General features: G+C 33.5%; 4 protein-coding genes and 1 pseudogene across 9 annotated transcripts; 3 read left to right on the top strand and 2 right to left on the bottom strand.

Annotated features, from left to right (window-relative positions):
- The first annotated feature begins 3,364 nt into the window (after positions 1 to 3,364).
- Positions 3,365 to 5,410, top strand: LOC133675139 (organic cation/carnitine transporter 1-like). Its single transcript, XM_062096427.1, has 2 exons — positions 3,365 to 3,845; positions 4,099 to 5,410. Exons 1-2 carry the CDS (start codon positions 3,410 to 3,412, stop codon positions 5,307 to 5,309), a joined length of 1,647 nt encoding a protein of 548 aa, XP_061952411.1. The 5' UTR covers positions 3,365 to 3,409; the 3' UTR covers positions 5,310 to 5,410.
- A 2,466-nt stretch (positions 5,411 to 7,876) lies between these two features.
- LOC133676293 (large ribosomal subunit protein eL19y-like) lies at positions 7,877 to 10,341 on the top strand. Its single transcript, XM_062097949.1, has 5 exons — positions 7,877 to 8,067; positions 8,751 to 8,873; positions 9,243 to 9,556; positions 9,985 to 10,049; positions 10,145 to 10,341. Exons 1-5 carry the CDS (start codon positions 7,956 to 7,958, stop codon positions 10,167 to 10,169), a joined length of 639 nt encoding a protein of 212 aa, XP_061953933.1. The 5' UTR covers positions 7,877 to 7,955; the 3' UTR covers positions 10,170 to 10,341.
- Positions 10,342 to 12,126: 1,785 nt separating this feature from the next.
- Positions 12,127 to 17,047, bottom strand: LOC133675257 (rhodanese-like domain-containing protein 8, chloroplastic). 3 transcript variants are annotated; one of them, XM_062096580.1, is made up of 8 exons: positions 16,641 to 17,047; positions 16,506 to 16,559; positions 15,695 to 15,844; positions 15,444 to 15,576; positions 14,224 to 14,318; positions 13,897 to 14,000; positions 12,778 to 13,053; positions 12,127 to 12,563 (listed from the first exon to the last, which is right to left on the bottom strand). In XM_062096580.1, the coding sequence occupies exons 1-8, from the start codon at positions 16,986 to 16,988 to the stop codon at positions 12,410 to 12,412; spliced, it is 1,314 nt and encodes a 437-aa protein (XP_061952564.1). In that variant the 5' UTR covers positions 16,989 to 17,047; the 3' UTR covers positions 12,127 to 12,409. The 3 variants fall into 3 exon arrangements, with proteins under 3 accessions (XP_061952564.1, XP_061952566.1, XP_061952565.1); XM_062096582.1 differs by having other exon boundaries at positions 15,695 to 15,839; positions 16,641 to 16,781; XM_062096581.1 differs by lacking the exons at positions 16,506 to 16,559; positions 16,641 to 17,047 and adding an exon at positions 16,337 to 16,457 and having other exon boundaries at positions 15,695 to 15,839.
- Positions 17,048 to 19,690: 2,643 nt separating this feature from the next.
- On the bottom strand, positions 19,691 to 23,983 carry LOC133675173 (uncharacterized). Of its 4 annotated transcripts, none has more exons than XR_009835362.1 (6): positions 23,339 to 23,981; positions 23,218 to 23,267; positions 23,046 to 23,133; positions 22,425 to 22,541; positions 20,753 to 20,881; positions 19,691 to 19,937 (listed from the first exon to the last, which is right to left on the bottom strand). XR_009835362.1 is itself a non-coding variant. In XM_062096462.1 (5 exons), exons 1-5 carry the CDS (start codon positions 23,864 to 23,866, stop codon positions 20,816 to 20,818), a joined length of 849 nt encoding a protein of 282 aa, XP_061952446.1. In that variant the 5' UTR covers positions 23,867 to 23,980; the 3' UTR covers positions 19,691 to 20,815. The 4 variants fall into 4 exon arrangements, 2 of the variants coding, with proteins under 2 accessions (XP_061952446.1, XP_061952447.1); XR_009835361.1 differs by having other exon boundaries at positions 19,691 to 19,920; positions 23,339 to 23,980; XM_062096462.1 differs by having other exon boundaries at positions 19,691 to 20,881; positions 23,339 to 23,980.
- Positions 23,984 to 24,160: 177 nt separating this feature from the next.
- LOC133676005 (uncharacterized) lies at positions 24,161 to 26,066 on the top strand (annotated as a pseudogene).
- The last annotated feature ends 202 nt before the right edge of the window (positions 26,067 to 26,268 follow it).

The following is a 26,268-nucleotide window of genomic DNA, read 5'->3' on the forward strand; positions in this document are numbered from 1 at the left end:
AAAAAAATTCATCTTGAATTTTTTTTTAGTTAAGCTATTTTTTTACCGATCATCCGAGTTGTTTTTAGAATTATTAAGTCACCAAGTCAATTAAGAACAAATATCTTATCTATGTTGGTCTCTCAGCTTAACAGTTTAATATTTAGCTAGCATCAACATTTTTATTTATATTTTATAGTGCATATGATCATCAATCTATTTTATTTAACATGTGTATCAAGTTTTGAGTTTACAATTAATTGTTTTTTTACTGCTAGAAACATGTAATAATGCATATATATATAGAAAAATATATGCTTTACTTGGCAACGTAGCGCGATGCAATTAATTAGTTAAAACCTAGATAATTACGCACAAAATAACTAGACTTATTATAAACTAGATCATTAGCCCGCGCTACACCACAGGTCGGATTATTTTTTTTTAATATACAAAAGAAACATCCAGGCATTGCTAATATTTTTCTACTAAAAAAAATTAAACCATATAGAGGTTGGGTTGATATGACTTGTTCAACTTGAGAGGGTCCAAAGGCAATCAGAATGACCAGTAAAAATATATTTTCATTCACACAAATTCAAGACTAACCCAAGTTAATTAACCTACTAAATTCACAACTAGGATCTTGAGAGCATGATAACTCTACATAAAGCAAATCAAAACAAATTATGAAGCTTAATTTCCAATCAATCCAATATTGAAGAATAAAATTGAAAAAATATAATTAAAAAAATCAAAAGATTTGACATGAGTTAACCTGTCAAACTCATGACTCAGGTTATGAGATCGGGATAATCTCATAGAAAGTAAACAAAAAAATAACCTAAGTCAACCCGAGTTAACCTATCAAACTCGTGACTAAGGTCATGAAATTGTGATAACCCTATAAAAAGTAAATCAAAACAAATTATGAAGCCTGATTTTCAATAAACTCATTCTTAAAGTTTGAAGTTGAAAAAAAAATCAATCAAAAACAGGACACAATAAAATGACCTAAGTCTACTCGAGTTAACTCACAAAACACGTGGCCCGAGTCATATAACCGGGATAACCTCATAGAAGACAAACCAAAATAAATCATAAAGCCTAATTCATAATCAACTCTATGTTGAATGATGAAATTTAAAAAAATACCAATTAGAAAAGGGCACAAAAAAACTTGAATCATCCAGGTTAACCCGCCAAACTTGCATCACGAGTCATGAAATCAAGATAACCTCGTAGAAAGCAAACAAAGATGAACCATGAAGCCTAATTTTCGATCAAATTAAAATTGAATGATGAAATTGAAAAAAAATATCAATTAAAAAAAGACAAAAAAAAACTCAAGTCAACTAAGTTAACTCGTCAAACTCATTATACATGTTATAAGACCGATCAAACCACGTATAAAGCAAACCACAATAAATTATGAAACTCAATTCTCAATAAACTAAATGTTGAAGTATGAAATTAGAGAAAGAAAAATCGATTTAGAAAAGAAAAAAACAAAGGCAAAGAAAAACAATTATTGAAATAAATAGTGTTTTATGAGGTGGTGCACAACAAAGGCACCACCTCTTTTAGTTTGTGCTTTGAAAATATACAGGGGAAGCTTTGAAATCGAGAAGGAGAAAGAAAAAAGAAAGAGAAAAAAAAACAACCACCGATGCAAAACTTAATATTTTTTTGCCACGTGCCGTCTAAAAATGAAGGTGATGTCATGAGAATTAAAACACCATTGTAGAAGTTGGAGTTTGGCTGCCCGACAACGCATCACACGTCATCCAAAAAACATAAAAGCATTGACGCGCGCTCAAGTAAATTTCATGCCATCCAACTTTTTTCAAATAAATCAATATTATATACATATCTAAATGCTAAAGTGTCACACATCAAGCTTGATAAATACAAAAAAAAAATATATATATATACCCCTCCTTGCTAATCCATTATTTTTGAATAAAAAAGATATTAATAATTTTACTTTGTAAATAAAAATAAAATAACCAAAATACCTCTATTTGCAAAGCTATTTGTGCTTTGTCAATGAAGTCAAAATCATCATTTCATTCCTGGAATCCACATGAAAAATAAGTTTGGGTGCCACTAATAAATCCACGTTAAAAGTGAGATTGATTCCATTTGGTTTCTTTTAATAATAATATAATCCAGCAAGGAATATTCCTGTAGATTCTACTTAAAAACCGAAAGAAAGAAAACCTGGACAAATCTTAATGACAACATACCGAACAACACTCATGTCTTGTCTGATAGGTCTAAGCACCGTATCATGGTGGCCAATAAGATAGCATTATTAGATATATATATATATATACATATATATATATATACATACATATATATATATATATATATATATATCATTCTAATTATTTTGGTGCCGGGGCTTCCCTGAGCCCTACGGAAGACAGGGCTATTTGCAGGGCCCATTCACTAACTTGTTTTCAGTTTTTTTTTTTTCTCATTTCGAGGGATGAACTTTAATTCTGCCCCACAAAATTTATCATTTTTTTCCTTTGATTTAATAGTTGATATTCTTGGATTAATTTTGATGAATAGCTCATTGAATTTCAAGTAATAAGAGAAATTTAAATTTCTTCAATCTCCATTTAAGACTTGAATCCGAAATAATAATTCAATTTGTTCTTGTATGACATGTTAATTTTTTAATTTATCATGTTTCTAATTGAAACAATTTTATCTTTGAATATATTTCTAGTTTTTAATTTATCCTTTTAAGAAGATTTTCAATTCCATAATTAAATATGAAATTTGTCAAAATGATATAATAGAAAAAATGCATATGCATGCAAGGACAAATCTAACTTAATTATGAATATAAATATAAATTCAATAATTACCTTATTATATAAAAGAAATTGTGCTACTAACCCCGAAATAATACAACAATCTACTTGTTCCTAATATATATATATATATATATATATATATATATAGACCGTCGAATTAAATGTATGTGCTCCTTTTTTATGCCTGTTAAGATAAACTTTAAATTTATATTTAGATTTTTTAGTGTTACCCATCAAACATATAAGGGTAATTAATTATCTAGTTATCACTTAAACTCATGAAACCTCAATAAAATCTATAGCCATGATGATCTCCATTTTCATTACAGAACATAGTTTGCTTAATTATTTATTATATATAATATTTTAACTAATTAACAATAGTAAAGAGCACGTCCTGCTCAAGTTTTTCCAGCTATGTTACTCAACTTCTCTCTTATCTTCAGAAATATTGTATTTGTTTGATAATGTGTAGCTAGCTAGAATTCATGACGAAGCTAACGTCTATATAAAGACGGACAAAATGGCTAAAATATATAGGAGGAAAGGCATTGGCCTGTCTTCAGCCAAACATTTCTAAATAAGAAAGTATAGAAATGGAAGAAGCAGCACAAAATCTTGGGCATGGAAACAAACAGTTAGCAGAAAGAGTAGCATCATCAACAACAACAAACCTAGAGCTAACAGTGGAGGCGGTGGTAGAGGAGTATGTAGGATCCATGGGGTGGTCACAATTTTTGCATGTGTTCTTGGTTTCGATAGCATGGGTATTTGACTCCCAAAACACATTGGTTACTATCTTCAGTGATGCTCAACCGACATCTTGGAGATGCGTAAATAATTCGTCATCGTCTCTGTGCATGTCTAGTAGCAGCAGAGGTGATGTTTCTTCTGTTTGTGGATTGACGCCAGGCACTTGGGAATGGGTTGGTGGCCATGAAAGTTCCATTGTTGCTGAATGGGGTCTTATTTGTGACCGCAGGTTCCTTGCTGCTATACCTGCCTCACTGTTCTTTATTGGTTCTCTCTTGGGTAATGAATTACATGTTCCAACATTAATTACCGTGAATCTCAAGAATAATCTTGAGAGAAAAATATTAAGTAGTTCATTATGCTGTTGTCACTTTTTATCGAACATTAGAAATTATATATGTTTTGTTTAGATTTGACGAACACTATAAAAACAAACAGAAAGCAATATGAGAGGATGTTAATCCATCTTTAAACAATATTGGTCTACGTCTTTACAGTGATTAACTTTGTTAAATGATATTTTGGCATGCAGGTTCTGCTTTTTTTGGCTGCTTAGCAGATGCATCCCTCGGCCGAAAAAGAACAGTGCTGCTCTCATGTATCCTGTCCTCTGCCACTGCTTTCCTCACATCCCTCTCACCGAACATTTGGATATACGCATTGCTTCGATTCGCGAATGGTTTTTCTCGATCTGGAATAGGAATTTGTTGTATTGTTCTAGCTACAGAGGTTGTCGGACGCAAATGGCGAGGTCCAGTCAGCCAATATGGCTTCTTCTTCTTCACTGCAGGATTTTTTTCCCTTCCTCTAATTGCCTATCCTACAAGAGCTAATTGGAGGAATTTATACAGAATCATATCACTTCTTCCTCTATCCTACTCAGTTTTGTTCTTCCCTTTTGTCTCAGAATCTCCGCGCTGGCTTCTTGTTAGGGGAAGGAGCAAAGAAGCCCTCGATGTTTTGAAAACATTCGCCAGGCGTAATGGCAAGACACTTCCTGAAAACCTCTCTCTTTTGAATCCTTCAGAACCTAAAGAGGGTGGTGAAAATGAAGCATTGACAAAAACATGCACCAAAGAAAGCCTGTGGAGGACAAAATGGGCTGCTAAAAGAATGATCACAGTTATGATAGCAGGTTTTGGAGTTGGTTTTGTTTACTATGGTGTTCAACTGAATGTTGAGAACCTGAATTTCAACCTTTATTTCTCTGTTGGGATCAATGCATTGATGGAAATTCCTGCAATTGTCTTCGGTACTATACTGTTAGGCCTCACTAGCCGGCGACTTCTCTTCTCACTGTCTGCTTTTCTAGCTGGGATTTCATGCCTTCTTTGCATCATTTTTGCTCATGGAAAAAAACACGTAAAGAAGGCAGAAAAATCCAGTGCGGGGAGTTGGGCTCAACTGATTATTGAAGGAATTGGTTTCATGGCTGCTTCAATAGCATTTGATGTCTTGTATATTTATTGTGTTGAGCTCTTCCCTACCAACGTGAGAAACTTTGCTTTGTCACAGTCAAGACTATCCTTGATGTTGGGTGCTTCTATAGCACCTTTGCTAGTTGCTGCTGGTCGCTTAAGCCCGTCTCTTTCTTTCCTCATATTTGGGATCCTCTCCATTTTTAGTGGAGTTGTAAGCTTGTGGCTACCTGAGACAAAAAACGCTCCGCTTTATGACTCTTTGAAGCAACAAGAAGAAGAGGAGAAACACGGAGCTGTGGGTCAAGGTAATATTCAGGCGTAGAGCTTGGAGAGAAGATGAAAAAAATAAAATATATAGTGTCTTTCCATATGTATGATAATTGTGCTCTCTTCCAAAAGCTCCTTGTTTTAATTCAAATTTCAATGGTGTAATGTGTGCTTATGCAATGCCATTAATTTGCTCTGTTTTTTACTTGATTAATATTGTTATTAATATGCATGAATTTAACTTCCTCTTTCATTAATCCCTCAAAACATGGGTATATATGTATATTCAATTGTGAAAATGCATGCTTCATGAATTAATCTGTTTATTAAAGTGGTTTGCACACCCACTAAAATTAATATTGTATTTTCTCAATAATGCAGAAGGCCATAAGAGAGAGATACTCCAATCATCTCATTCTTCCAATCATCTCACTTGATTTAATCACTAATGTAATCAATTTTCATTCCAATTACAAGAGAAAACTTTCTTCTTGTGTTATCGTAACCGAATCAGTAATGAAATTGAGTGTCAATCTAAAAATAAACCTAAAAATAAACACTTATTTGAGATAATGATAATCCTATAAAAAAAAACAAAAATAAATCATATAATTTATTTTTCCAACCAATCAAATATTGGAGAATGAAATCGAGAAAAAACAATTAAAACAATTAAAAAACCAAATACTAAAAAAAAACTTCAGCTAATGGGTGAACTCGTCAAACCTCTAAATCGGGTAACCCAGGTTAGCATGACAAACCTATTAACCAAGTTATGGACTCTTGTGAGATTATAATTTTTTTTTTCAAAAATTATTTTTTATTTAATTATATGATAATAAAAATAGACAATCATAAAATCAAACAATAACTTAATACTGAGATGTTGAGAAAAAATAATAAAAAAGAAAAAGAAAAAAAGTTCGACCCGTTAGACTTGCGAAACAGGTCAACTAGTCAAACATGTGAACATGATCATGAACTTTATAAAGTTTAATAACAAAGCTTTTTTCTAAAACTATTTAGTTTTTTACCGTATCAGAAAGAAATAGACAAAAAAAAATAGCCAAGTTCAATAAAAAAACCATAAAAAAAACACCGTACCAAATTCATAAATCGAGCATGGCTTGATAATTTTTTTCTTAAATAAAAATAAAATTGAAAAAAAATAAGAGACAAATATAGATCAACATATTTAATATTGCAATATGGGTCATTTATCTGAAATAGAAATCGACACACAGATAAGATTTATTGAATAAAAGAAAAGGAAAAAACATATTATGCAAGGCTGCAAATATTAAAAATATTATAAAAATAAATATTTTTTTCTAAAAATAAAATTAATATATGTAAAATATAAAAAAATTACAAATGAATCATAATGTTCTCTTCAAAAATTAAACACATCTAATATAATTGAAAAATAATCATTATTTAAAAAAGAATAAATAAGCAAAAAAAACACAGAGAAATAAAATACAAAATTTTTTAAAAAATATTTTTTAAAAATATAAAAATAGTTATAAATTAAAGAAAATGAAAACTATAAAAAAAAAAATTTTAAAAAAATAAGGTTAGGCCAAGCTCCTAGCTCATCAACAAAAAGCTCGCATGTGGGGTTGTAAGGTCAAGCTCAGTCGTGCAGGCCTTAATTTTTTTTTATAAGTTAATGGGGTAGATGACATGTTATCCGTTCTAATTCAATTTGAAAAAAATAGATGACATATTGTCTACCTCAATAGATAACACGTCATCTAGACTCCATAGATTATACTCATTGTGGTGGCCAAAAAATCAGGGTGGCTAATTTATTTCTTTTAAAATCTCATGTTCAACCCAAAATACTTAAAAAAACACCCTGATAATCTTATTAAACCAATTCATAACCTTTAAAATACAAAAAACAACCGCTTCAAAACCCAAATCCACTCGAAACCTGAAATCTTCTCTAACTCAGATTGTTTTAGGCACTTTCAAGGTAAAAAAAAAACACTTGAGTTGAATTCTCCTCATATAGAGCCACTTAAGACAAAAGTCTACCGTTTTTGTGGCATGAATCGTAGTAATAAAAACTTTTTCTTTCTAGGCTGGAATTTGACAATATCCTCTTTCTCTTCTCACCCAAAAAGAATTGAAAAAAAGATGAAAATAAAGTTTAGTATCGAAATTAATGTTTCTAGAATTAGAAGGATCAATCATCTAATAGTTAAAAAAATAAGGGACTCAAATGTATTTTTCATACATAATTGAAAGAAACCACCTATTTACTTGTGTTTTTCACTTTAGTCCTCTATCTTTTAATTTAATTTTTTTTCATTAAAAAAAACATGTAATTGGGTGCTAATAAAAACTCAATTGTGCAAAAAATAGTTTAAGAATTCAATTGAAATTTTAAAAAAATATATCATTGCTCCAATCCTAATATGTTAAATGATAAACAGTGATTTTGGAATATTAAAAAGTCCATAAAGAAAAAAAAACAGTTGGGCTTCCCATTTTTGAAAAAGGGCCTAATGATTCCAAAACAAGAAACCATATTGAATTTTTAGTGAGGCCCATCTCTTAAGACCCAAAGAAGCCCAGAGTGTGAAAAACCCTAGCGAGGGGAGTCGCTGAAACAAAGGTAGGGCTGGCGAGCTATAAACAGCCGCTTCCTCTCAGCTGCCGAGTGTGAGAGAAACCGAGAGGGAGAGAAAAGATGGTGTCGTTGAAGCTCCAGAAGCGGCTTTCCGCTAGCGTTCTCAAGTGCGGGAAGGGCAAGGTTTGGCTTGATCCAAATGAAGTCAACGAAATCTCCATGGCCAACTCTCGTAACACACATTCCCTTCCTTATAACCTGTTGTTTTTAATCTTTTTTCTATTAACATTATTTTGTTTTACTATTGCTTTTGGTCTGATTTGTAACAAATGATCTACTATTAAAAATCATGATGCCAAGATTATGTAGCAATCCCATAACAAATATTTCAAAATGGGTTTTTTTATTAGATGATAATGATGATGATGATTACTTGTTAAAAAATCATTTGTTTAGATTAGAGAGCCCATTCGCAGTTTAATCTTACTAGAAAAAAACGTGGGATTTAAGTTTATTTTGGGTTGTAAAGGTGAAGTTTTTTACTATATTTATGTAGTTTTATTAATAGATAAAACGGGTTTTAGGATCTAAATTCAATCAATAGTTTTTTAGTATATGGTTTTTGGGCTGTTGAATTTTAAGTTAAAGCTTCAGTTTGATCGCTCCGTCATTTTTTTATGGTTGTTCAGCATGCAAAAAGATAGAAGTATAATTTGTTTTTAAATCCTTTTAAAAAATAAGATTTAAGTTATTGATTGTTTTAAGTAGTATGTAAGCCATCCTTGTTACTATTTGATTTAGTTTTGGTGTTCTGACATCTGCTTTGGTTGTCCTTGATCTCTTTAATGATGAGAACTGCTATGCATCTGTCTGTCACATACAACAATAAATTCATGTGTACGACGCACGGTGCAGGTCAAAACATTAGGAAGCTGGTTAAGGATGGTTTCATCATCAGGAAGCCAACAAAGATTCACTCTCGCTCTCGTGCCCGTCGCATGAAGGAAGCCAAGAGAAAGGGAAGACACTCTGGATATGGTATATTTCTTCTGAACCATTTTACTTTCTAGGGCATATGGCAGATTCTGTTGTATGTTACAGAAAAATGGAGTTCTATAAAATATTGAATGGAAAAAAACCAAGAGGTTTTGGTATAAGTAGGCTATAGTTCATGTATTATATTTTTATGTTTGTATTCCTCCATCTCTGACTTTCACCAATAAATGTACTGAATTTTCTTAATTTAAGAAAACAATACTGCGGGATATAAACTGAAAATTTTCAAAATAGACACCTACTGAATACTTTGAGAATGTGTTGTGAGTTCTTTTTATTCATATCCTTTGTCTTTGGTTAGTTTATTCTGGGAGAAGTTTGCTAACTGCAAAGCCTTTTGAAATACTCTAGGTAAGCGCAAGGGTACAAGGGAGGCTAGGCTGCCAACTAAGGTTCTCTGGATGAGAAGAATGCGTGTCCTCAGGCGTTTGCTCCGTAAGTACAGGGAGTCAAAGAAGATTGACAAGCACATGTACCATGACATGTACATGAAGGTGAAGGGTAATGTCTTCAAGAACAAGAGAGTTCTTATGGAGAGCATTCACAAGTCAAAGGCTGAGAAAGCAAGAGAGAAGACTTTGTCTGACCAGTTTGAGGCTAAGAGGGCAAAGAACAAGGCCAGCAGAGAAAGGAAATTTGCCAGGAGGGAGGAACGGTTGGCCCAGGTAAGATATTCTGTAGCATTGGATGTGAATTACTCATTGCTAGAAATTTTATTTTTATTATGACTTGTTTTGTAGGTCTGTTGAACCTTTGCTGTAGTTCTCAGTTATACCTATAATTTATGTGAAGGAATATTTCAGTCCTGTGATGGTTGTTAGGAACTTGGGGAATATCTTAGATTTGCTTCTTCGTGTGATCCTTTTAGTCACTTAATGTTTCAAATTTTAGATTATTTTGTGAGCTTTTACATGCATACGTATCATGTGGTGACAAGGATGCATATGGGTGGATTTCAATTTGTTCAAGTCTTGATGATTTTTCATTCATTCTAAAATAAATTCTAGAAAAGAATCAAAATCAGAGTTTTATTTCTCTTAGCTGAAGATCTCAATTGGATTCAGCAAAATATTCATATTTCGATTCTGTGCAGGGACCTGGGGCAGAGAAGCCTGTACCTCCACCACCTGCTGCTGCTGCTGCACCTCAACCAGCCCAGTAAGCATATTTTTTACAGAAATTTTTATGCAGTGATTAAAAATCCACTTGTTCTGGTTCAACAGTATGATGTTCTTTTTTTGTTTTGCTTACAGGGGGGCTAAGAAATCGAAGAAGTAAGGACCTGATTAAGAGCTCCAAGGATTCATGACTTTAGGTCGTCATGGTGTCCTTGGTGTTAGTTTTGTTCATTTTGTGTGATTTTCGTTGTTTTGGACCTTGTTACTCTATATATCTTTTAGATTGATGATGAACATATTTGAACTTGGCAATCAACTTTTATTTATTGGTATCCCTACGAATATAAGTTTTTCTGGATTTCTTGATTTGATGAAACAATGCTTTTGAAAGACGCCCAAAGGTTATTCTGGCAGATGAATGTTACCCCCAGGAATGAGAATCGAGGGCTTAGGCAACATCAATTTTCAAGAAAAATGTTTTTGATATCAAAATATTAAAATGATTTAAAAACTTGAATTTCAAATATAAAAAAAATAAAATTTAGAAAAACACGGTTTTTAAAATGCAGTTCCAAATGGTCTTTTTGCTTGGCTTCTTGTCTGGAATTAAGATGTTGAAGATAGTGTGGGAGGAAAAAGAGAGGAGATCTAGGTAAGCGCAAGGTTATTCTGAAGAGAACTGCAGTAGTGCAGTGTCATCCTTTCTCTCCTCCTTCGTAAACCTAGGCTTTTTACTGTTCTAGCAATATCCTATGCAGCAAACTTAGTTGCACCCTTTGCGTCAGGGCACAGAGTGAAGAGATGTACTACTCTTTCAGCCTACGCTCCATTTTAAGAAACTGACTGCATCAATGCCGGATGCAATGGTCCCTTCATGTCTGGCAAGAGACTTGAGATCAAGTTGAAAGTAAACAGATGAAGAGTACTGAGAAAAGGTTTGTGTTAGCTTCATTCAACCCAGTTTTCTTCCAAAAAATAATAACAGGAGTAGGAGGGGAATGTCGTTGACCAAAATTGAGACACATATAGAGAGCACGTCGAGGACCAAATGAAGGATATCCCAAAATTTCTATAATTGTGAGGAATCAAAACTCGTGAGTCATGACGATTAATCAAATTTATACATTTATATCATCATTTAATTATTCTTATAGCTCACTCCTCAATTCAAATTTAAGAAAGGAAAAAAAAAAGCAACACTATATTCCAAGTTGTAAAATTCAATGTTTAATGCCAAGACACGACAACGAGTACAAGTTCTCTCCTTCCATTTTATTCCCGTGCTCAATCTCTTGCTAATAAGACAAGACAAAAAAAAACTTTGTGCTTTGAAATGCGTCCAGACTCTAATGTCAATTTGTCATATGCCTTTTTTCACCTACGTTTTGTTCATGTTTATGTCAAATTGAGGAGAAAATAATGATTCCTATCAACTAATATCATAGATTTATTATAATGATAATAATTAAAAAACCTACAGATAGATGGCAAAATTTTCTAAAGATTTTCCTCCGGCGCAGAAATAAGACTTAACAATGCAGAAATAAGTCTAGATTTTGTAATTTGCGGAGAACTTCCTCGTGAATATAAAGCACCAAAGCATGCCATGGTAGGGCTGGCTAAGAAATTGTGGGAAGCTGGTGCGGTATCGAATTAAAGTCGAACTTTATTTCTATATTCGCAGTGGCCACCCCGTTGCTTACAAAAGACATGGAAATGTAGAGAAGGAGGTTGGGTTTATTTTCTCAGCAGCAAAATTGAAAGATGCAGTACTAAAAGCAGAGGATAAAGCAGACGCAATCCTGTATATAGCGAGCGGTAAGTGGGATTAACCTCGTGTCGAGGTAGGTTATCGTCTGCCAAACCCTACACTTCAAATGACAATCAGGTCACTTTCTCAATCTTGCTGTGCAAGAAACCCTATTTTGCTTGTGAGTGATCCACCTTTCATGTTCGCATGCACTGCTGCTATTGAACCCATCACCAATTCATAGTGGTTTTAAGAAATTTTCAAGCAAGCAAAGATCTGAGTTTAAGTCTAGATAATAACATTGACCTTCCTTTCAGTAAAGAGGGTATTGACCTCTTCAGCATTTCAAGGTAGATACATTCTATGATAAATCAAAAGGAATCTTCATTCAAAATCATCTATTACACGACATGTTTTGATACAACGTATCCAGTACAGCAGGTGTCTTGGACTATTTTGGCCGACCTGTTGATGCGAGAACATCTGATCCTAAGAAGAATAAACTTTACAAATCCCCAGTTAAAGCTGCTATAGGAATTCTGCAGTTAAGTAGAGGCAGCTGAGAGTGGCTCAGTCATCAGAAATCAGAAGACATGGTAGCATTGAAGTGATAGGAGCTGGATAAATAAACACGCCGTATAGGCATACTATCAAACTGCCAACTCATTTTGCACTTCCAGTTCTCTATACATGAACCATTTCTTGTATCTTTGATTCCCGGGTAGAACAGGCCTAAGCCGTGGAGCAGTTGTGCATTGCGGACAACAACAACCTTTTAAATCCTTTATGCATTCCATACAACATCTGTCAAGAAAGTCCAAAGGTTCATCAAAGTGATTGGTTATATTGGCCAAGGCGATAAAGCTCACTTAGTAAAACCTTATCAAAACTTGGCAACACTTAGATATATAGGTTTGAATGGTTAATAGATGAAGAGCCCCAACAAATAGGTTTTTTATTTCTTCCACTACTTGTGTAGTAGAACAAGGAAGAGCAAAAGGAGCAGGTGCAGACTTACAGAAAAAGTAGGTTGCAGTCAATATTGGCACAGTTCCGATGTCTTAACTCGCTGACTTGTGATCCACATATATAGCAGTTAGCAAATAAAATATTCTTACATCCTTGTGGATTGCTGCTTGTTACTGTTGTATCCTCAGGGTTGTAGGCAGAAGGTGGAAGAGAAAGACGATCATCAAACACAAACAAATTCCCGACCCATTCTACAGGACCTTCATTCTGAAGATAATGAGAAACCCCTCCCTTTAAGGTGTACAAATTTTGAAAACCTCGTTGTCTGCCATGCAAAATTAAGCACCCCGTAAATGTTAAGAAAAGAAAAGAAAGTCCAAAAGTTCCAAATCTTTTATTCTTGTCGTCATCAAATGGTCCCAATTAAACCATAAGTAGTGCAATTTTGGAAGAGGCACCAAGCTAAACTAGCATTTAAACCCAATATCAGGAAGATCAGTCATAGCTCTTGGCACAACAATCATTTCGACTTTCTCCCTTACATACAGTGAAGGAATATGATTACATCATGAATTATGCTTTAACTCCTAGCACTTGCAAGAAAATATCTGAAGTCTCATTGTTTAATAAGTGTCATATATCATGCCATTTTGTTTCCACTTGTATATGCGTTGATGGGGAATGAAGAAAGACAGCAATGGGAACTATTATTTGATTATTTAAAATTTTAATTAATGCTGTATAATTAACCATCTAAATAGTCCCAGTTCAAAAAGGAGACTAGTATAAACTAAATTCCTATTTTAACTACACAAATAATTAACAGTAATATTCCTAAGTAACACTAAGAATCTAGAATAATCATACAGCATTGAAATTCCTAATTAATCAATCAATTAATAGTTTCTATTGTTTTCTTTCTTAGTTCTCAATTATACATATTTTTTAAATTTAATTGGTTATTTTTTGTTGGAAACTGGCAATAAGTTGATTAGTACATCAGGCTGAGCTTCCAAGTAATTGCAGAACTGATCAGAAGTTAAAAGAGATCAATGCAACAAAAAGGTCAGTCTAGTTCAATGTAGATGAAGATCAATGAGCCAAACTTTGATCACAAAAGCAATTTGAAACCAGTATGAAGAGGAAATGTGAGGAAACAGCAGGGTACCTTAGGATGGTAGAATATACATCACAACGAATGCCTCCTGTACAATACATCAATATATTTGTCTTCTCTTTGTCAACATTTGCTAAAGGATCTGAAGCAATGGCCTGAAATGATAAAAACAAAGATAAGCAAGAGACTGTAAGTTGGAATCTGAGAAATGAAACTATGTAATACATGAACAAGCAAAAAAGCAAGTGCCTAAACATGTGCTAAAACCTAACTTCAAGGTGGAAATCAATTTGCCAAGTCACTCATCTTCCTTACTACAGATACTGCCAAACAAAAATATAGCAAAGTCATGGGCTGATAAAAAGCAACTAGGCTTACCTCCTCACTATCGGATTCCCCAAATGAAGTGCTCCTAAAGCAGTCCACATCAGGTCGCTGAGCCCCGTGAAAATGACCAATATCCCACTCATAGCCTAGTCCAAAGAGCAATAGCTCTCTTCAATCACTAAATTATGAGCACGAGGTGACTCTAAAAGAAAAATTACAACCTAACATATTTTGCCTACATGCTGAGAAATGAGAATGCTTGCTCGGATTAAGACACCTAACTATCCATCTGGTAACAAACATACTTGAGCTGAAAAAAGTTGGCTGAAACACAAGGAAACTCAATAACATATTACAAGTGTATTACTTTGTTCAGACCCAAATAACTGCAGCTTGATAGCATTTATAAGTACTTGAAATGGAACGATGACATAAGCTGAAAACAAAACAAGAAAGGTTTCAAGCTTGGATCAAACTAAGCCACTACCTTTCAGGTTAAGCAAATTCACTTGTGAGCTTGAACCAGACAAGCTGCTATCCTCAGAAATCTGGGCAAGCACCCACCTGAAACTCACTGGCCTTGTGTTCCAACAGGATAAGCCAAGTTCAGTCAAGGACACACCAATTATAACTTTAAGCAACTCTAATACTCGCAGTGGTTCCTTGGGGCTACAGCAAGACAGTTCAAAAATATATCCCCTTATGAATTACATGCTCCCTTCACCTTAATCTTAGAACCCCTTGACTGAAAATTTGCCTTTCTTTGGGGCCCCTTTGAAAAATACCCAAGTTTCTCCAGTGCCACAACCAGTGAAATTTTATTGGCAAGTGGATTCCTACATGTGTCATTGAAGCAACTTCTTTTTAATTGTTTTCCCCAAATCACACTTTTTAGAAATCATCACCACCAAGGAATAACAATGAATTTCAACTTCCCATGGCAATTATCATAACCAGCCATCATATTTTGTCATTGCAAAAGCTGTTTCACGTGTTAGACTCATTTATTTGAGCTCTGTTCTTTCATCCAAGAGCTCATACTGTAAACCTATAATATAAGACTGCAAGGATGCTCCAAGAAAACCCCTGATTTGACTCCCCTATCTAAATCCATGTATCATGATCCTCAAATAGTGCTCATTTTAGTATCTCCAAAAAAATGCTACTAACATCAACAGCATAACAAAAACATATAATAAAACATAGCAAATTCCTACAAGAAAATCCAGGTGAAAACTGAGAATGACTTGTAAGAAGAAGAAAATAAATACCATTTCTAACATCCAGCACAACACAGTTTGAATCATGTACTTCTTTCAATCTTTTTCTCCACTCAGATGGTGCTAGAGGTGTCGCTCGCATTGTAGGATCAAGCAAAGGGAGATGTGAAATACCTCCTTCCAACTGGCGAAGAAATAATAGTAACAAGATGAAAACATACATGCATGACATATATCTAAGTCAAAACTCAGTGCAGGCAAACAGCAAAATATTCAAGAATATTTGTACAATTAAATGTCACCTGTACTAAGGAGGGTTTATAACGCAGCTTTAATTTTGGGAAAGCATGCCCATTTAATGCCGGAGATATCTGAACCAGTATATCAGAAAATCTGAAATCTTCTCTTAACCATTCAACATATGCCAGAGCATCTTTTGATGGTCCACTGTACTGCACAAGGATGAAGAAGATCAGAAGGAAAAAACTTCGATGCAGTGGCTTAAAAATTTATCAACAGGTAGAAAGCATTATTTCCACAACCATTAAAAAGAAAAGGTTCGCTTAACAAAGAACAGAATCTTTTGGGAAGTGCAACATATCCACATTCATTTATATTTATGACTTCATAATTTTATCACCAATTATCCTAATTTGAGACACTCTCTTGGCATGTCTAAAACCGTGGGAAAGTATCTATTTTTTGGAAAAGGACGAACTTCTTCTGACTTCTTTTCATGGGCAGCTTGTTTGATATTCCAAAATATTTGAGGGATGAAGACAGTATTTATTTTAATAGATCACTAGAATTCTGTGGAGATGGTGGTTGGAATTTTAATAGATCACTAGAACAGACCACTATTTACCCAAAATACAAAACTCCACATGCTCCAAACTACAGGAACAATGAGACCACTCAACAAGAGAGAGATGGGAAATAAGCACCTTAGCACCAAGATAAAGCAAAGATATCGACACATCACTTTACATAGCCAGTAGAATTTTTTTCTTGCACATAAGAACATCCATGAAGAACAAAAACCCATTTCAACTCATTATTTCTCTTTATCAAAAAATTAAATCTTTAAGAAAATATAAGTACAAAAAACAGTACCTGAGCATTAATCCCTTGTTCATTCACATAGATTCTCCCATGAATATCAAGGCCCTTATAATAAATTAAGCAAAGATGTAAGCTTCAAGTAAAAAAAAATCCAAAATTTAACAAGAAAATATAGAAAGGACAAACCTTTAAGAAAGAGAGGTGCTTGGCAACTTCTTCATGGGGATCGTTTATAAAAACAAAGCGATAGAAATTGACAACTATAAAATCATTAGATGGGTTTGCTACTGTTGTACTTGAAGGAATGGTGGCACAATTAAATTCCCATAACTTCTGCTTTTGCTTTGCTTTATCGGGTTGTGACCGTGAAAGAGAAAGAAATGGTCTTGTTGTTGTGAAAATGGAGGTGGTGGTTAGTGAAGCAAAGGGACATAAGATTTTGAATTGGAAGAGGGGAGATTCGTTTCTACAAGCAATTTTAGCAGTGGAGACGCTTATGGGTGCTGCACAACAAGCAGCACTGGAACCTCTCATTTTCTTCTTTTGTTTCCTCTTTTCTCAGTGTCACCAAAGCTTATCACAAGCTGCAAGAAGCTGAAACAGTTCTCTTATGAGTTTGAAATGGGTTTTGGTGCTTTGATCCTTCTATTCTTTATTTGTTTCAATTTGATCCTCGTTTAACCTTTGTCTCTAATACGATCCTGCTATAGTGATATCTCTAGTCCATTAAATTCCCTTCCCTTTTTTTCTTTCTCAAAAAGAAAATTTTGCATTTTTTTTCATTAAAACAGAATAATTATGTCAAAATCAATGAAATAATAATAAAAATAAGTTGTAATATAATAAAAATAAGTTGTAATATAACCATTATAACCTATTCATATCATCATTAATGGAAATTATACTTTAAGTTGTAATATAATAAAAATAAACTAAAAAAGGGTAAACTAATCATTTTAAGAAAAATAAGTAGTGAGAATAACATTTTTTTTAATTAATTAATTAGTACACTTTTTTTTTTAGTTTAACGTGGGTGTCCAGGCCAGCTTGGGCGCACCTCGACTAATCCCACGGGCCCTGAAGTTAACGACCATGTAAACCTCTAGTGGCCATCATATGAGCAACCACAGGGCTCGAACCTGAGATCACAGAAGAAGCAAACCTCTTGGTCCCAAACTCTTACTACTGAGCCACCACCTAGATGGTTTAATTAGTACACTTTTAATATTACAGGTACTATTCAAACTGTTTTGTGGTTTTGTTATATTTTAAATTATTCTATTTAGTTTAATATTCATCATTTGCATCTTTTAAAAATAATAGAATAAATATACTAACACTATTACTATATAATATTTTTTTTTTGTAAAAAGAAAGATTTTTTATTTTTAAAATTAATTTCATATGGTGTCAATAAATAAACACATACACACTTGACATGTAAACAAATAAGAAAATTGTGTGTTTGTTATTGGTAAAAGCTAGCGGGTGTTTGTCCATTAACCATAATTTTTTTAACCTAAAGTGCTATAAAAATTACAATTAACTAGGTCAAATTTAAGTAAAAAAAAATCCCAAACCCATTAATTTAAAAAGATTATAAATCTAAGAATAAAAAAATAATTTGGATCATTTAAGTAACCTGAAATTGAAATTTTTATATAATGGAATAGGATTACGATCCTCTCATATCATCATTTGAATCCACTCACTTTTTTCAAGGAACAAAATTGTCGTCTTCCAAATCTTATCATTAGTTTTGAATTCAATGATTTGAATTAGGCAAGACAAATAAAATATAAGGACTAGAATTGTTATCATTTTTATCATTTATTAAATTCTATTTATTCAATTTGAACTCATTGATTTAAATTTAAATAACATGACAAAATAGAACACAAGTTCCCAATTTATTTTGTTTTGAATTCAATGATTTGGATTAAGAGAACAATAAAATAATAAAAAGTAATTTATTGTCATTTTTATTGTGCATTAAATCATATCCATATAAATTAAATTCAAATATTTAGATTTAACAAAGTAATCAATCTTACAAAATAACTTCTTTTCTAATTTAAATTAGCCCAAATTGAATATTCATCCAAGAACTTTTCATGAGAGGATTTTTAAACTTGATTTTATTTTTTATCCAGCCAGGATCAATCAAACTATGTACAAGTTTGGACTGGTGCCTAACTGGATCACTTCCACTCCTCTGAAAGAAAATTGATTCGTATTAGAACCTTACTTTTTACCATATATATTTTAGGGTTTCAAAGCACGAACCGCGCCTCTCCCTTTCCTTCATCTAATAAAACAGGGGATCTACTCTGTTAAACGAAGGCCATCTTGCATTTTCAACATAAAACTTTAACCCGTCGCATCCATGGGATCCAATGGGACATTATCATCCTCATCTACCTTTTTTTATTATTATTATTATTATTATTATTATGAATGTCCGGGTCACATCTCAACTAATCCCACGAGTTCTAAAATTAATAATCATATATATCTCTAATGATCCTGAAATTTATAGAAGTCAAACTATAGAAAACAAACTTGAATTTAACCAGTTAAACTACATCTCTTAGGATTTCATCTGTCTCCAATATTGGTATAATGATAGGTTGCCAGTTTCCTATAAATATAGCTCTTAAACCTCACAAACATTTTCCTCTGTTTTCTTTCCAATCACTGCTCCACCTCACTTGTTCTCGAGCCTGGATCTACTCTTCACAGTATCTTCCACATCTAATCCTTCAATCAATGGACAGTCATCTTACTAGCAGCCTCATGAATTGCTTGCTCTATGGTATTTGGGGGTTCCAAAACACCAGTCATGCCAGGCTTATTTTGACCAGCATAGGAATATTTTCTTACATTATGCAACCAAGGATGTTGGGGATGCAAGCAATATTCCTCGTAGTTTTAATCAGAAAGTGTGCTATGCCGGTCACTCTATGTCTGGTCTAGTTGGTATGAAAGAGAGTGCAATGGCTGGATGCTGATTCCCCTCCAAGGTCCAGAGAAAAGAGTTTCACAGAGGTAACACCCTTCATAATTAGAATGCACCAGACGTTTACATGCACAATGATGTCCAAACATGAAGGAAAGTATTTCCAAGCTCAAACGGAAGCAATATCTTTTTTCCATGTTCTTTGGAGAATTCAAATGGAAAAACACCTGAACTTTTAAATTCATTAAAAAAAGGAAAGAAAGGAAGGAAACAGATAGGTCTTTTAAGTGTTGCATTCAATCAATAATGGTATTTTTCCATATACAAAGATTGTTCTCTGACAAAATTCAACCATGAAAGAGGCTTGCACAAAGCAATGCAAGTGAATTCGGATGCACAAAGCACTCCTCATTAGTTGTGCGGTCATTCCAGTCCACTGCTTTTATGAGGCTGGAGATTTTGGTACATTGAAGAGAGGTTAGGAGTGACTCACTCCTTGCGTGATTTCTGTGAAAGAAAATGACCTGAAGTTGAACTCCAGTTTACTTGCTTAGATAAGGAGTAATTTGTGTGCCTGTCTAAGATTTTCCATTTTGAAACAAAGCAAAAGAGTCTTGTACAGAGTTACAAGACATGCACACTATTTCCTTAACATTTCAAATTGAACGAAACTGTAACATGTCTTTCTAAATTCACTGATTCCCATATCATTAGCAATATCTTCCAAACCATTACATCAATATCTGGAAATACATGCACTGTTCATAAATCCACCTTTCAATTTTAGTTGCTATCAAGGTCTCTGCTACAGAACCCAAATGCCTTCATCCCCGTGAGACAAGCAGCAACCCCCAACCAATACTAATTGATGCTCAAAATATTTGTGGCATTGTGCGGTGCTGTGTTTGCATCTTTGATTGTGTGATGGGGGAGGATGATGTGTTTGCATCTTTGATTGTGTGATGGGGGAGGATGATTTAGTTATCTTGTAACGTACTCTACTTTATGTTAAGAAAATCAATAAATAGCTTGTAAAAAAGATAGTGTACATTATTTTAGAGTGAAAATTTATAAAGAAGAACACTTAGCTGTGTAATCCCCCATTTAATGAGATTGAAACTTCATGTGGTTTTATGTGCAGAGAGGTAATTAATCAGCCAAAATAAAATATAGTGGACATAAATCGTTGTGAATCCCATCTACACACCCAAATATATGATATAAATTTCCTATAAAATATAACTAGGCCTTAGAATTGTATAAACCTTATATTTCGTCTCAAGCTCTAAACGCAAAGAAACAAAATTAGGGCAGATTTCCAAAAGCGAGAAAATCAAACCTGGATGCAGAGAACCTTCAAGACTTCAATCCCTCAGATTGTAATATGCATACACAGGTGGATTTATTCATGCTGATTGAGAGGCATATTTGCAGCAGATAGCTTCTCGTTAAGCTTTTCCACCCGAGTCTGCCAGAGACAAAGAAAATATTGAAGATTTTTATTTTCCTTTTCTATTTTTTTCTCCTTGGGGAAACACACTGTGTTTGCAGTGCTAAAATATGAGAAATTCCATCCCTAATATCAGTTGGTTCATACATGAATACTACTGTTTGCATATCAAGTCCCACATTCCAATATATATACTTATTTGGTAGTTATCAAACATAAATTCAAGTGGAAGTTCCCATTTCAAAACTTGTTGAAGTATGGGACTTCAATCCATGTCTGCAGCACCATAATAATATGCTGAAGGTGTCTCTCATATGCCAAGATAATATCTAATCACTCATTAGTTCACATAATTTCTTTTCTCGGATATAAATTCTTACATCTAAGTGCATGGTAACTTATTAAGTTGCTCAATCTCACAAGCCAACATTGTGACACGGCATGCCTTAGAAAACGTAATATATTTCTGGCCCAAATGGCATTTTTTCAAGGTCCAGACTCTAGAGTTATATTTTAAATTTGTAAGGATGCTATCTAATTGTTTTCATACTCCTTAGTTAGTATCCCAAGACAAAAGTGACTAATATAGAAGAGACAAAAACATGTTTGATTGAAAAGATACAGACAAAAACATAAAATAAATTTGCCCCTGAGACAATTTTAGAGTAAATTTTTGTACTTTCAAAATATGAAATACATAGAGACATGTCCCTTTGTCTCCACTGTCTCTGTCTTTTTTGTTCCGAGACAATAACCAAATGCTAGCTTATAGGTTCATTTTATTATTTTTTATTTTCTACTAACTTGTCAAGCCATTCCAGTTCGGATCTAGAGGACAATACTGTCTTCCAATTCAAAGTCATTCTAATGTTGCAACAGATACAATTAATGACCATATAACAAAGTCAAAAATCAATTTGTTCATTCATTTTGCACTGAAACAGATTAAACTTTCCGTCTTTATAGGGAATTTTAAGACTTCAAAATTGATTACTTTCCTTGAATTTGATGTAGTTAGAATGGATATTTTTATTTTAAGTTGGTTTATTTGAAAAGGTATAGCTACCGTTCTTGTGGTCATTATTAAATGTAATAAGATAAAACAAGCACAAGGTGCATGCAAGACGAAAACAAACCAAAGAGACTGAACCAATGGAGCCTCATTTAATTTTACTTTTTCTACCGATAAAGTAATCAAAATAGTATGGTTTCACATCCTAACTTTTATTTGTTCATAAAAATTTCATACAGGCAGGATCATAATTAACAATGTGATACACTAAACTAAAATTTCAGGACATAATCTGATTGATGAAGAAAGAATCAGAAATTATCACATGGGAGGAGTGTTCCAATCAACGCAAAACATATTTGTTTTCTGGAATTGAAAGGTCTTGAAGTGAAATTTAAAAATTGAAAGATAAGGAAAGACCTACTCAGAGTTATTGCAGAAGCTGAGAAACAAAGTAGGAAAATTGAAGAAAATACAGCATGAAAAGCTGATCCTAAATACAGTTCTATAAAAATAAATATGAAAGAATCCCTAGAAATTGAAATATACCTTGAAAGATTTGGAACGACGAATAGATGGGTCTATCTGTAAACAAGTCAAATATGACTTCTCCGCTGCATCATATTCTTCCATGGCCATGAAAATATCACCTTCGCACATGTAAGCCTGCTTAATACGAATTCATAAATACATCCCAATGACAACTAAAAATACCAATCTCTGAAAATACATAGTTGAAGAGCCTTTTTTTTTTTACTATACCACTCATGAAAGCTATTCAAACAGCAATAAACAGCAATAATTACACCGGCAAGCGCAAGCGAAGTCACAGAGTTTTGCAGCCTGCATCTGCGTAGTGCACGCAGAGCAAACTGCAAGAAACAAGACCCCGTGGCAAGAGACCTCCAGTATATCTTACTTTCATATTAAATATGAAGAATTGGATTATAACTTAGAGAGTAGAAAATGATTCCTAGTGGGTTTTTTTTTTATCCGGGCATCTTTGTGCCCTAGTGCATCATGGATTTTAGAATGGCTTCTTTAATTAAAAGCCATACCGATGTGATTTTTTAAATTTTGCTTTCCTATGCTTCTTCTTCAGTATAATTCTGCTTCGATTTCTCCATCAGTAAAATCAAATTTGATATGTTAACAAGTATTGTGACTCACCTCAAGATATCGAGGAGCTAATCTTAAAGCTTCTCTTGCATCTTCAAGAGCCCCCAAATAGTTTCTCATTGCCAATCTTGCAAGCGACCTATGATGATGGAGGGAAAAAACTCAAAATTAGTTTTCTGAACCAATCCTTTCAACTGTTAAAAAGAAAAGGAAATATACAAACCTGTATTTATACATGATGTGGATACCACCAAATGGTTGAAGATCGATAGCCTGCACTCATCATTAACCCTAAATCATTCCCAAAATTAAATTAATTGAATTAAAATTTTAAAATTTTATACCAGTGAGAGTAATTCCTCGGCCTTGGAGAAATTTGCAAGATCGGATTCAGCCTGAGCTGTTTTTCTCAAAGCAAGTGCTTCCAAACTCTTACTTATATTTCCATCGCTAACATTAGCAGCGGTAGCCATGAACTGTGCAGCTTTAGCAGCGGTACCGCAATGATTCACTATTATTCCTTGAGGCAAAAGGGCGACGTTTGGACCAGAGCCACAACGGCCTAAGCAGCCACTTGACTTGACGGTTATATCCGGAGGGGCTAAATCGGTGACGACTTCTAGAGTTTGAAATGAGCCTTGTTTACGGCATGTGCGGTTCGTACAGACTCGGATTTCTTGCGTTTCTGCTGCTGCTGCTTTGGTGAGACGAGCACGGTGTCGTTTTGATATTCCTGGCGGTGTTGATAGAGGTTTTTGATTGGTTGTTGCTGTTGGTGGTGGTGGTGAAGGTGGAAACCAGAGAATGTATTGGTTAGAATTGGGTAAAAAGCTATGGCTTCCTTCTACAACCACCGCCATCATCATCATCATCTCACTGAGTAGAGGACTGAGGCAGCGAACGGAACAGTGCAAGGATAACGGACATTCTTAAAAACAAAAACAGTTATTATTTAGTCCCTGTGGTTTTAACAAAATAATTTTAGTTAGTCCATTGGTTTTACAAACATTCCAATATCGCATCCCTGGTTTTTTTCTATTTATAAACTAGATTCCCCCCCCCCCCCCCCCCGTTATGTTGGGGGAGGATTAATTTTTTTAATAAAAAAAATATTCAAACAATAATAAAATAAAAAAATATGAATTAATTTAATTAATTAAAATTAAATGGAGACTTTTAAGATGAATACGAGTAACTTAACTAAAAAATATCAATTTTACATCTTCTAAAATGAAGACTTTTAAGGTGAAAAAAAAAAGAGAGAATAGAAAAAAAATCATCACCGGAACTTCTCTAAACCCTTAGAGCATTTCCAATGAAAAATGCTATATTGAAGAGCCAAATGAAGAAAATGGCTTTTTAAATAGTGTAAATATAGCTTTTTGAATTATGTGCATTCCAATGGTAAAAAGCTATTTAGAAAAGTTATTTATATTTTAATATATTTCATGTTAAATTAATTTTAATATAATTATATAACTAATTTAGATATTTTATATATAATATAATTATGATGTTATTAATTATATAATTAATATGAGTAATTTATAAAAGTAATATAAAATTAATGAAGTAATATGAAAGTTAAAAAATATAATTTAAAATTTTTAAATTTAAAATTTTGAAAAAATAACCGCTAACATTTTAAATTTTAAAATTTCAAATTTTGAAAAAATTATCGCCAACATTCTAAGATTTTACAATTCGAAAAAATAGCCCATCTATAAATATTCTCATATATCTTAACATTTTTTCTCATCATTTTCTTCTCTCCAATCTTTGTTATATTTCATTAAAATTCATCATGAATCAGTCTAATTTTAATTTTTATGATGCTTTTGATTTTGATAATGACACTTCTGTGTTGGCTTTTCAAGTTGCTATTGTTGTGGTTGCTGAAGAAAAATCGAATAATCAAGGGCGGAGAACAGGGTATCGTGGCTCTATTCCTGGTCACAATATTGTCAATCGTAATAGAAAGGAATGTGAGTTAAGGTTATATAATGATTATTTTACAGAAAATCCTAAATTCACTGAAAGTCAATTTCAAAGAAGATTTAGGATGAGTCGTTGTCTTTTTCTTCGGATCGCAAATGCAGTGGAAGCTCATAATCCATATTTCAAATAAAGGACAGATGCTCTTGATGTTCTTGGTTTATCTTGCCTTCAAAAGATAACTGCAGCTCACAGAATACTTGCATATGGTATTCCTGCAGATCTTACTGATAAATATCTTCGAATTGGAGAAACCACTGCGATAGAAAGTCTTAGAGCTTTCGTCAAAGCAATCGTAGAAGTTTTTGGTGATTGGTATCTAAAGGCACCAAACGAGACCGATATTTGTCGATTATTATCAATTGGAGAGCAGCGTGGGTTTCCAGAGATGTTAGGGAGCATTGACTATATGCATTGGAAATGGGAGAAATGCCCAATTGCATGGCATGGGATGTATACTGGTCATTGTCGTGCATCAACTATAATTCTAGAGGTCGTGGCTTCACAAGATCTTTGGATATGGCATGCCTTTTTTGGAATGCCTGGATTATTAAATGATATTAATGTTCTTGATCGGTCACCTATCTTTGCTACACTTGCTGAAGGTCGTACTGCTCCTGTCAATTATACAATTAATGGACATGAATATACAATGGGATACTATTTAGCAGATAGGATTTATTCTAATTGGTCAACATTTGTTAAGACAATTCCAAGACCATTAGGAGCAAAGAGAAAATATTTTGCAAGCACGCAAGAGTCTGCATGAAAAGATGTGGAGCGGGCATTTGGGGTGCTCCAATCTCGTTTTGCAATTGTACGTGGACCTGTTCGATACTGGGATGAAGAAACGCTTGCATAATAATGCATAATATGATTATTGAGGATGAAGGAGCAATGAACCTTGGATTTGACCATGAACATGAAGTCAATTCCTTTATATCAGTGTCACATGGTGAAATACCAGAACTACATGATTTTCTTCAAACTCATAATCGAATTAGGGATAGAGCAACTAGCTCTCAACTACAAGAAGATTTGATTGAACATTTGTGGGAACAATATGGCAACGAGTAGAATCTTTAGATTTGAACTTCTTATGTTATCATAATTTTCAAGTTTTTTTATGTTTTTTTTTCATTATGTTTGTTATCTTTTAAGTTAATTAATCCTACTTGTTATTGTTATGTGTTAGAGGAACTTTAAAAAAGTATTATGAATTGATATCAATTTCATAACAATGTATTTAAAATAACCAAGAATTTTGTACATATTTAAT

Source organism: Populus nigra, chromosome 16, assembly GCF_951802175.1.
Source record: "Populus nigra chromosome 16, ddPopNigr1.1, whole genome shotgun sequence".
NCBI classification, from domain to species: Eukaryota; Viridiplantae; Streptophyta; class Magnoliopsida; order Malpighiales; family Salicaceae; genus Populus; species Populus nigra.